At 33.5% G+C, this 12,016-nt stretch overlaps 1 protein-coding gene across 1 annotated transcript in view; it reads left to right on the top strand.

Moving 5' to 3' along the window:
- Positions 1–12,016, top strand: part of Hook1 (hook microtubule tethering protein 1) — a 63,257-nt gene that overhangs the window by 29,273 nt on the left and 21,968 nt on the right. Inside the window, exons 10-14 of the mRNA XM_074079966.1 lie at positions 582–722; positions 2,033–2,234; positions 2,811–2,921; positions 7,047–7,134; positions 7,304–7,364. Coding sequence (XP_073936067.1) covers positions 582–722; positions 2,033–2,234; positions 2,811–2,921; positions 7,047–7,134; positions 7,304–7,364 — 603 coding nt within the window. The remainder of the gene's footprint in view (positions 1–581; positions 723–2,032; positions 2,235–2,810; positions 2,922–7,046; positions 7,135–7,303; positions 7,365–12,016) is intronic.

Below are 12,016 nucleotides of genomic sequence, written 5' to 3'. Positions count from 1 at the left end.
TGTCTCAGTGCCCTTTATAGCTTTTTTTTTTCCTGCTTCAAAATCTAACCCAGGATCATACATCATAATTAGTAATGGATTCTTATCAATGAACTATAAATTCATTATTCTTATCATATATTTTGATGCCCAAATTGTCCAGAATTGGCCTGTAGGAAGCCTTTCATTTGGTCCCTGTGTCCTTTCAATATCTTACTATTCTTTGTGAACTTTTCTCCTGGCATAACAAAGTGTTCCAGACTCATTATCCTTAATGTATTACAGTTTATTCAGAGTTAGTATTTAGCTGCTTCACGTGCTATGTGCATTTTACAATAATTATCTTATGCATTTTCTCTTCGTCTTTTGAAATTAAATTTTCTGTTTTACAGATAACCTAGGCACAAGGCTTCAGAAGTGAAAATTAAAATTCAGAATGTTAATTTACTTTTCATGTGTGTTTCAGAATTAAGTGCCAGAATCTTCTCATTCCTTTAGTCTATGTTTGAATATGGAGTTTAAATATGTCATGCTAAGCTCGTCTCTCAGTAGGAAAGCAAATGATTGAAATTATAAATCCTTATTTGCTTTCTTTGTTCAAGACTTGAAGCTGCAAAAGATGATTACCGTGTTCATTGTGAAGAACTTGAAAAGCAGCTAATTGAATTTCAGCATAGGAATGATGAACTGACGAGTCTTGCTGAAGAAACAAGAGCCCTGAAAGATGAAATAGATGTTCTTAGGTATGGCATATCTAAATATAATTTATTACTTGTAAGTTATTAGCCAATTTGAGTGTTCTGTTTTAATCAGGGATTTTTCAAATTACCCCTGTATATCATATATTGGTCACTTTTTATCCAGGCTTCTAATTTTTACTTCTTTTATGCTTCTTAATTGGAATTACAGTTTAAGGGTATAAACAGCTCTTGTTAGGACAGCTTCACGTTAGAACCCATAATCCCTAAAGTGAGACTGTTTCCTTAAAATTGTGTTAATGATACATTTAGCTTGACCTTGTCCCCATTATTATATTTTGTGAAAAATTTTAGATGAGGAAATGAATTTTTCCAGTCTATATTTTGGTATCTGATAAAATAGAGATAAATATAGATTAGAATTCTTTTTTTTAAATTTTTATTCATATGTGCATACAATATTTGGGTCATTTTTCCCCCCTTCCCCCTACCCCCTTCCTTAACCCCCGCCCCTTCCCCCCTACCCCCTTGCTACCAGGCAGAAACTATTTTGCCCTTATCTCTAATTTTGTTGAAGAGAGAGTATAAGCAGTAATAGGAAGGACCAAGGGTTTTTGCTAGTTGAGATAAGGATAGCTATACAGGGAGTTGACTCGCATTGCTTTCCTGTACATGTGTTACCTTCTAAATTAATTCTTCTCGAACTAACCTTTTCTCTAGTTCTTTCATGAAGGATTGTCTTTGTCAATATAAAATCTATATTTAGTATTTGCCTATGAAATATAACCCAATGAATAAACTATCCATATGATTTTATATTTTCTATTAATTTTTCTTAGTTAGATATTCCATGCCAGATATTTTAATACCCATTTGAAACAAAACCTTTATAGTCATTAATTTGGACCTATATGTGCTATTGAAGTGATTTGGTTTATTTTTTCATTTATCTTTGCTCCAACACAGTCTGTCAGCTAAGTACAATTCTAAAGGAACATGCTTTACTAGACAAATTTATGAGTTAAGTCAACTTTCTAAGTGTATCAAACACTGAGAATTATGCCAAAGAAATACAACAAAGCAGGGTTTTCCCATAAACTACAGAATGGCTCAGAGTTGTTCAATTATATATACAGAACTATTCTTTTTTATATACATTGTGCTAAAAATAGTTTGATGATATATCAGATTTAAGCATTTTTATTTGATGGCTTTATAACAAAAATATTGACCTTTAAATGGTTTTAGACCCAAGTCTTTGTTACATCTTGGAAGATTCATTTTACAGCCAGAATAAAATTGTCGTATGCATATACTTGTTTTTACACAGTAACACTAAGTCTTTATTATTACAGGGCTACCTCCGATAAAGCAAATAAACTGGAGTCAACAGTTGAGATATATCGTCAGAAACTTCAAGATCTAAATGACCTTCGCAAGCAGGTGAAAACTTTACAGGAAACAAACATGATGTATATGCATAACACAGTCAGCTTAGAAGAAGAATTAAAGAAGGCAAATGCTGCACGTACACAATTAGAAACATATAAAAGGCAGGTAAGAAGGTAACTTAATTTTTAAGTGATAAAATTGAAAATTTAACTTTATTATTCCATTTGATCCTTTAAGAAAGCATTGTGATTCCATTTGATCCTTTAGAAAGCATTGTGTATAATAAATTGTGAAGTTCTGATGAATTTCTTCTACCTGAATTTTAATTTAAGGGTTGATAATAGAATTTGACTTATCAGGGTCTTTTACTTTCTTTTTGCCTTTTTTTTTTTTTTATCTCTTTTTGAGATTTGATTGTATATTAGCATTTCTGGAAATAAATGGCAAATGCCTAGAAGGTGGTAGAGAATGGAACTATAATCTAAAATATTTTCTGCCCTTTTATCCAACAACTAGAGAAACATCAGAATAGAAATCTACTTTTTAAACATTTTGGCTTAATTATTACTTGAGCTTTTTAAATTTTATGCTAATTGTTTTTATCTTATGCTCTTTTCCAAGTAAAGATAGACTGTAGTTTTAGTATAAACATTTTATTTCCAATCAGTTTCAATTAGTTAACTCTGAAAGTCTTTGAATATTATATACTGTTGATTTTTGCATTTTTTTTTCTGACAAAAGGTTCAAGACCTTCACACTAAACTTTCCTCTGAATCCAAAAGGGCAGACACTCTAGCATTTGAAATGAAGTGTCTTGAAGAAAAACATGAAGCTTTACTTAAGGAAAAAGAGGTACTCATAAATGTAGCTGATAAGGAATGTCATTCTTCATTTATCTTTTAAACTATACTTGGTCTTAGAATGGGAATGATATATTCCAGTTCTGTGTTTCTTGAAACTGAAATAGTTGGCACAAAAGAAGGTCTTATGAAACTACTATCACTTCTTCATTACACTTTAAAATGTATTTTATTTTTAATTAGCAGGTACAAATTGTCCATAATAATTGGTCTCGGTGTGATGTTTCAACACACGCATACAGTGTGTACTGATTGCATTGAGCTTTCCCTTCTCTAACTCATGCCCCTTCAGAACTTCTAATTACTACTCTATGTTTAGGTTGACTTTTTCTGCTATGCATAAGAGAGAGAACATATGTTATTTGTCTTTCTGGCTTATTTCACTTAACATAATGACCTCTAGTCACATCCATTTTCTACAAATGATATGACTTCATTTATCTTTATGGCTAAAAAATATTCCACTGTGTAGATCACGTTTTTAAAGCCATTCATCTGTTGATGGACATATAGATTGATTCTATATCTTAACTATTATAAATACTGCCACAATAAACATGGGTGTGCAGGTATCTCTTTGTTATGCTGATTTCATTTCCTTTGGATAGGTACCCAGAAGTGAGATAACTGCATCATATGGTAATCTATTTACTAGTTTTTGAGGAACCTCTATACTCTTCTCCACAGTGACTGTAATAATTTTCATTCCTTTTTTTGCTCAACCTTACCATCTCTTACCTCTTATTTATTTTTTTTTTGTTAATAGACATTCTAACTGAATGAGATGATTTCATTGTATTTTCAAATTGTATTTCCTTGATGGCTAGTGATTTTAAGCATTTTTTTCATAACTTTATTGGTTGTTTTTATTTTCTCTTTTGAGAACTATTCAGATCTTCTGCCAATTTTTAATCATTAAAGCTTTTGAGTTCCTTATATATTCTAGATACTAATCCTTTTTTAGGTCAATAGTTGGCAAATATTTTCTTCCATTCTGTGGATTGTCTCTTCACTTTGCTTTCTTAGCTAGATAAAAATGTGTTTTTTGTTTATTTGATATAATTACATTTATCTATTTTTGCTTTTGGGGGTTATACCTAGAAAATCATTTCCTATACTAGCATGTTGAGTGTTTTCCTTGTTTTTTCCTAGTAGGTTCATAGTTTAATGGCTTATGTTTAGGTCTTTAATTCAGTTTGATTTGATTTCAATGCAGCTAAGAGATGGGGGTCATTTCTTTTGTGTGTTAATATCCATTTGTCCCAATACCATTTGTTGACAAGACTGTTTTTTCCCCAGTTAATTGTCATATTTACCTTGTTATAAATCAGTTTCCTAGGATACTGTAATGATGTATTCATTTGTGAAAACTCATACCATGTACAACAAAATGAATAATAGACTAAATATAAGAGCTAAAACTAAAAACTCTTGAAAGAAAACAGAAGTAAATCTTTGTATCTCAAGTTACCCAACAGTTTCTTACATATGCCACCAAAAATCACAATCAAGAGAAGAAAAAGATAACCAGAGTTAATCAAAATGAAAAAGTGGTCCTGCAAATAATACCATAATAGAAGTGAGAAAACAACCTACAGAATATGCAGACCATATATCTGTCTTGGGATTTACATCCAGAACATGCGAAAAATTCTTACAACACAATAATAAGATGTGCAAAGTTATTAAATTACTGATTCAATCTTTTCATTTGTTATAGGTCAATAAATGAACCTGCAGCTTGTTTTTCATAAACTTTGGAAAAATTTTAGTCATTATTTATTTAAATGTTCCCCCCCCCTTGTTTTTTTTCATCTTTTGGGTTTTCATTTACGTATGTTGGTAATTTGGTGTCCTACAAGACTCTGAGATTCTCTTAATTTTAATTTAATTTTTTAAACTTTGTTCCTCAGTCTGGGTAATTTTGATTAATACATTTTCAAATTCCTTTACTATTTTTTTCTCCTTCTCGTATCTGCTGCTGAGCCCATCTAGGGAATATTGCATTTATTATGCTTTTCAACTCCACAGTTCTAGTTTGTGCTTTTTGTAATTTAACTCTACTTGGTAGAGGACTCATTTCTTTAATTCTGTATACATGGTTTCTTTAGTTCTTTGAGTGTATTTGTAGTCACTCACTTAGAAGTTTTGGTCTAGTGTATCCACCTGTTAGCTCACCTCATTGGCTGTTTCAAATGACCAGTTTTTCCCCTGCATGTAGACTATCATGTTTCTTAGAATTTTTTGTATTACTGTTAAGAACCCGATGTTTGAGATAATAGTTTATGTTTGAAAATCCTGTTTATATTCAACTCAGTCTTCATATTGTTTGTTTCTCTTTTAGTGATATTTTTGGGCCTATTCTGTAAAGTCTACATTGTTTATAATGTGCAGCACTCAAGTCTCTGCTCAGTTGCCATTGTCATTAGTTCATAAATGATCTGAGATCAACTATAGATGCCTTGAACCAGTAACTCTTATAGCCTTTGTCAGAAAACTCAATATGTGTATTGAAAATTGTATCAATTCTCATACAATTTAAAATTTTAACTTTGCCCTTAATTCCTGTTGAATACTTAACAGCTGAAACATTGGGGCCGTCACAGGTCTTTTCTGAGCATGTATGTTACTCTGTCTACGGCTTGCATCTTACATCTCCAGTTACAGCTTTTCATAGTTTCCTGGGCATACTGTTTCTCAGATCTTCCTTGAAAACTCTGCAGGCTCTTGTTTTCCCCCAACCTTCCTAACAGCTTTCAGCAGCTATGATAGTAAACAGTTGCTTATGATTGTTTTTGATATGTAACTTGGAAGTACAGCTTTTCTTGCAGAACAAGTACCCAAATCCAGTCAAATAGTGAAAATCCCTGCAAAATGGGGCTGCTTCTGGGAGTTGTAGGTCAAATAATGATAGTTCTGTGAGGATGATGGAGTTTCTTTTTTAAGAGGAGTTTCCTGTTTAGTCAGCTTCTTTAATTGCTGAAGTTCCTGGCTTTTACTATGACAGTGATTGAGAGGCTGCTGGTTTTCTAAGCTACTCAAGAACAGGAGAGAAGGGAGAACAATAAGGCAAGTTAAAAAAGCTAAAAAGCTTCCTTTCTAATGAAAGCTTAGCAAGTTTACTTTAAAAAAAAAGCTTCTTGAAATATTGTAGGTCTTTGGAAATAAACATTTCCAGATTTCTAAAAATTATTAAGGACATATTTTCTAGGATTTGTATTATATTTATGGGAGAGCAGATTTGTAGAGGTCCTTGTGTCTGCCTCTAGTTGTCATTTATAGGGCATTTTTCAACTCCATTCTAAGGACTCTCTGGGGCAGTAACAAATTTACTTTTGGACTGACTTAAATCACAGAATGGGAATAGAGTTTTGTTTATTGTCTTGGAATAGAACAACATTTATGATTTTATATTCAGAAGTGCTTTTTAGTTTCTAGGAACATGAGTTAAATATAAGCTTTTTGTTTGGAAGATAAAAGTTTATCATTAGGCTCTAAAGTAAAATAGTCAGTGATATGAAGAGCTGGTATGCTGTTCTTGGGAAATGGTATTTTTCCACAAATTCATGCTTCTATGATGCTACTTACCACTTCTTCCAATAGAATTTCACAATAATGATAGGACACATAACTAGACTGTTGCAACTCTTACACACTAGCCTTTATTCTAGATACTTAATTTTACTTCATTAATTACTCAGAACACCTTTGTAAGGGTTTTTGGATTGGTATTCCCATTTTGAAAATATAGATACTAAAACCAGAAAGTTAAATAAGTTGCCCAAGTAATATAGTTAAGAAGTGGAAAAACTAAAATTCAAATTCGAATCTGTTTGCTTTCAAAGTTCATTCTCTTTGTTATGTACCTTGCACAGTTGCATATTTGTGCTGTTAAGTAATTGCATTCATTTGGTTCACAGATAAACACTATCATGTGGAAATCACAACTGCATGTTGTGTAAAGGCTATTATTTATGTGACTTATGTAAAAGAAAATGAGCCTCTTAAAACTAAACCATTTTCAATTAATCATTGTCAAACTAGAGTTATCATAAAAATAAAGAACACTACTTATGGGCAGAATTAAATACTTCTGATATTAACACTTCTTTTCTAGAGACTGATAGAGCAGCGTGATACTCTGAAAGAGACAAATGAAGAGCTTCGATGTTCACAAGCACAACAAGACCACCTAAACCAAACAGGTGAGTTTGGTTAGGTTTTTTTTTTTGATGGAACTAGGGTTTGAACTCAGGGACTTGCACTTGTGAGGCCAGTATTCTGCCACTTGAGTTAACATTTAAAAAAATTTTTTTTTTGTTTTTGTTTTTTAAATAATAGAAACACTAAAACACAAATCTATTTTTTGTTTAGATTCATCTGCTACAAGAAGTTATGAGAATCTTGCTGCTGAGATTATGCCAGTGGAATACAGGTAGCTTGTTTCAATTAATTGGTAATCCAGACTTAATATTAGAAATGTCATTTCTTTTTTTGATAAATTGCTTGGCCTTTTCATTTTATTTCATGTTATGAGTCATAGAGCTAAAGCCTTTTTCTCATATGCTTATACTTTTGTAATCATATAATCATTGCTACTACAGCAGTTTAAAACTTTATCAGAAGTAAAATTTTACAAACTGGCAGAATAACATCCTAGTTTTTATAATATAACCTTTATTGCATCAAAACTATTTTTTTTCTTTTATTATTCATATGTACATACAAGGCTTGGGTCATTTCTCCCCCCTGCCCCCACCCCCTCCCTTACCACCGACTCCACCCCCTCCCTCTCCCCCCCACCCCCTCAATACCCAGCAGAAACTATTTTGCCCGTATTTCTAATTCAAAACTATTTTTATACATGGCATTCAAATGCTTTCAAATGCATGGGGGTAGAAAAGAACAAAGAGAATTGCCAGATAGCAAGAGAATTGAATAGAGATAAAACAAAATACAAAGTTTACAGGGTACTCTTAACGATCTTTTTATGATTTTTTTTTTTTTGATTGATGCAAAATCTTTTTTTTTTCTTTTATTTGTATGTTCATACAGTGTTCAGGTCATTTCTCCCCCCTTCCCCCCACCCCCTCCCTTACCTACTCCACCCTCTCCCTCTCCCCCCTTACCCCCGTGCTACCAGGCAGAAACTATTTTGTCCTTATCTCAAATTTTGTTAAAGAGAGAGTATAAGCAATAATAGGAAGGACCAAGGTTTTTGCTAGTTTAGATAAGGATAACTATACAGGGAGTTGACTCGCATTGCTTTCCTGTGCATGCAGGAAAATTAATTCTTCTCGAACTAACCTTTTCTCTAGTTCCTGGTCCCCTTCTCTTACTGGCTTCTGTCACTTTAAAGTATCTGCATTAGTTTCTCTCCATTGAGGGCAACAAATGCTATCTAGTTTTTTGGGTGTCTTACCTATCCTCATACCTCCCTTGTGTGCTCTCGCTTTATCATGTGATCAAAGTCCAATCCCCTTGTTGTGTTTGCCCTTGATCTAATGTCCGCATATGAGGGAGAACATACAATTTTTGGTCATTTGGCCAGGCTAACCTCACTAAGAATGATGTTCCTCAGTTCCATCCATTTACTTGCTAATGATAAGATTTCATTCTTCTTCGTGGCTGCATAAAATTCTATTGTGTAAAATACCACATTGTCTTAATTCATTCGTCAGTAGTGGGGCATCTTTGCTGTTTCCATAACTTGGCTATTGTGAATAGGGCTGCAATAAACATGGGTGTGCAGGTGGCTCTGGAGTAACCTGAGTCACATTCTTTTGGGTAAATCCCCAAGAGTGGTGTTGCTGGATCATATGGTAGATCTATGTTTAGATTTTTAAGAAGCCTCCAAATTTTTTTCCAGAGTGGTTGTACTAGTTTGCATTCCCACCAACACTGTAAAAGGGTTCCTTTTTCCCCCGCATCCTCGCCAACACCTTTTGTTAGTGGTGTTGCTAATGATGGCTATTGTAACAGGGGTGAGGTGGAATCTTAGTGTGGTTTTAATTTGCATTTCCTTTATTACTAGAGATGGTGAGCATTTTTTCATGTGTTTTTTTGCCATTTGAATTTCTTCTTCTGAGAAAGTTCTGTTTAGTTTACTTGCCCATTTCTTTATTGGTTCATTAATATTGGGAGAATTTAGTTTTTTAAGTTGCCTATATATTCTGTCCTTTGATGTGTAGCTGGCAAATATTTTCTCCCACTCTGTGGGTGTTCTCTTCAGTTTAAAGACCATTTCTTTTGTTGTGTAGAAGCTTTGTAGTTTTATGAAGTTCCATTTATCTATGCTATCTCTTAGTTGCTGTGCTGCTGGGATTTCATTGAGAAAGTTCTTACCTATACCTACTAACTCCAGAGTATTTCCTTCTCTTTCCTGTATCATCCTTAGAGTTTGTAGTCTCATATTAAGATTTTTGATCCATTTTGAGTTAATATTGGTATAGGGTGATATACATGGATCTAGTTTCAGTTTTTTGCAGACTGCTAACTAGTTTTCCCAGCAGTTTTTGTTGAAGAGGCTGCTATTTTTCTCCATCGTTTAGTTTTAGCTCCTTTGTCAAAGACAAGTTGGTTATAGTTGTGTGGCTTCATATCTGGGTCCTCTATTCTGTTCCACTGGTCTTCATATCTGTTTTTGTGCCAGTACCATGCTGTTTTTATCATTATTGCTTTGTAATGTAGTTTGAAGTCAGGTATCGTGATACCTCCAGCATTGTTCTTTTGACTGAGTATTGCCTTGGCTATTCGTGGCCTCTTGTGTTTCCATATAAATTAAACGGTAGATTTTTCAATGTCTTTAATGAATGTCATTGGAACTTTGATGAGAATTGCATTAAACATGTAGATTACTTTTGGGAGTATAGGCATTTTTACTATGTTGAGTCTACCAATCCATGAGCATGGGAGATATCTCCTCTTTCTATAGTCTTCCTCAATCTCTTTCTTCAGAAGTTTATAGTTTTCCTTATAGAGGTCATTTACAGCTTTTGTTAGGTTTACACCTAGGTATTTGATTTTTTTTGAGGCTATTGTAAATGGAATTGTTTTCATACATTCTTTTTCAGTTTGCTCATTGTTAGTGTATAGAAATGCTGATGATTTTTCCATGTTGATTTTATATCCTGCTATCTTGGTATAGCTCTTGATGGTGTCTAGGAGCTTTCAAGTAGAGTTTTTTGGGTCTTTAAGGTATAGGATCAAGTTGTCTGCAAATAGGGATATTTTGACAGTTTCTTTATCTATTCGTGTTCCTTTTATTCCTTCTTCTTGCCTAATTGCTCTGGCTAGGAATTCCAGTACTAAGTTGAATAGGAATGGTGATAGTGGGCATCCTTGTCTGGCTCCTGATTTTAGAGGGAATGGTTTCAGTTTTTCACCATTAAGTATAATGCTGGCTGTAGGTTTGTCATATATAGCTGTTATAATGTTGAGGTACTTTCCTTCTAGTTTTCTTAGAGCTTTTATCATGAAATGGTGTTGGATCTTATTAAAGGCTTTTTCTTCATCTATTGAGATGATGAAGTGGTTTTTGTCTTTGCTTCTGTTAATGTGGTGTATTACATTTATTGATTTTCATATGTTGAACCACCCCTGCATTCCTGGGATGAAGCCTGCTTGGTTGTGGTGAATGATCTTTTTGATGTGCTGTTGAATTCGGTTTGCAGTTTTTTTATTGAGGATTTTTGCATCAATGTTCATTAAGGAGACTGGCCTGTAGTTCTCCTTTTTGGAGGTGTCTTTGCCTGGTTTAGGGATAATTGTAATACTGGCTTCATAAATGTGTTAGGCAGTTTTCCTTCTCTTTCTATTTCACGGAACAGTTTAAGGAGGGTTGGTGTTAGTTCTTCTTTAAAGGTCTGATAGAATTCAGAAGAGAATCCATCAGGTCTTTTCTTTTTTGGGAGACTCTTAATTGCTGCTTCAATTTCATTTTGTGTTATAGATCTATTCAGGTGATTAATGTCCTCTTGGTCAGTTTGGGATGATCATAAGTATCTAGAAATATGTCTATTTCTTCAAGTTTTTCAAATTTATTTGAATATCGGTTCTCAAAGTAGTCTCTGATGATTTCCTGGACTTCCATGGTGTTTGTTGTTATCTCCCCTTTTGTATTTCTGATTTTACTGATTTCTGTTTTTCTCTCCTCATTTTAGTCATGTTTGCCAGGGTTCTATTGATCTTGTTTAATTTTTCAAAGAACCAACTGTTTGTTTCATTAATTCTTTGTATGTTTTTTTTTGTTTCTATTTCATTGATTTCAGCTCTTATTTTTATTATTTCTCTCCTTCTATTTGTTTTGGGATTTGCTTGTTCTTGTTTTTCTAGAAGTTTGAGATGTATCATTAGGTCATTGAATTGAGATTTTTCAGTCTTTTCAATATATGCACTCATGGCTATAAACTTTCCTCTCAGGACTGTCTTTACTGTGTCCCGTGTGTTTTCATTTTCATTGACTTCCAGGAACCTTTTATTTTCCTCTTTTACTTCCAGTGACCCATTGTTCATTAAGCAATGAGTTATTCAGTTTCCAGCTGTTTACATGTTTTTTGTCTTTATTTTTGTTGTTGAGTTCTAGTTTTATTGTGTTGTGATCAGATAGAATGCATGGTATAATTTCTATTTTCTTATATTTGCTGAGGCTTGCTTTGTGCCCTAGGATATGATCTATTTTGGAGAAGGTTCTGTGGGCTGCTGAGAAGAATGTATATTGTGTAGAGGTTGGATTAAATGTTCTGTAGACATCAACTAGGTCCATTTGGTCTATGGTATGTTTTAGATCTGGGATTTCTTTATGATTTTTTGTTTGGATGACCTATCTATTGATGATAATGGGGTGTTAAAGTCTCCCACAACCACTGTGTTGGAGTTAATATATGCTTTTAGGTCTTTCAGGGTATGTTTGATGAAATTGGGTGTGTTGACATTGGGTGCATATAGGTTGATAATTATTATTTCCTTTTGGTCTATTTCCCCTTTTATTAGTATGGAATGTCCTTCTTTATCTCGTTTGATCAATGTATGTTTGAAGTCTACTTTGTCAGAGATAAGTATTGCTACTCCTGCCTGTTTTGGGGGGCC

The sequence above is a fragment of the Castor canadensis genome, chromosome 7 (assembly GCF_047511655.1).
Source record: "Castor canadensis chromosome 7, mCasCan1.hap1v2, whole genome shotgun sequence".
NCBI lineage: Eukaryota > Metazoa > Chordata > Mammalia > Rodentia > Castoridae > Castor > Castor canadensis.
This window is presented reverse-complemented; position numbering and strand designations above follow the sequence as displayed.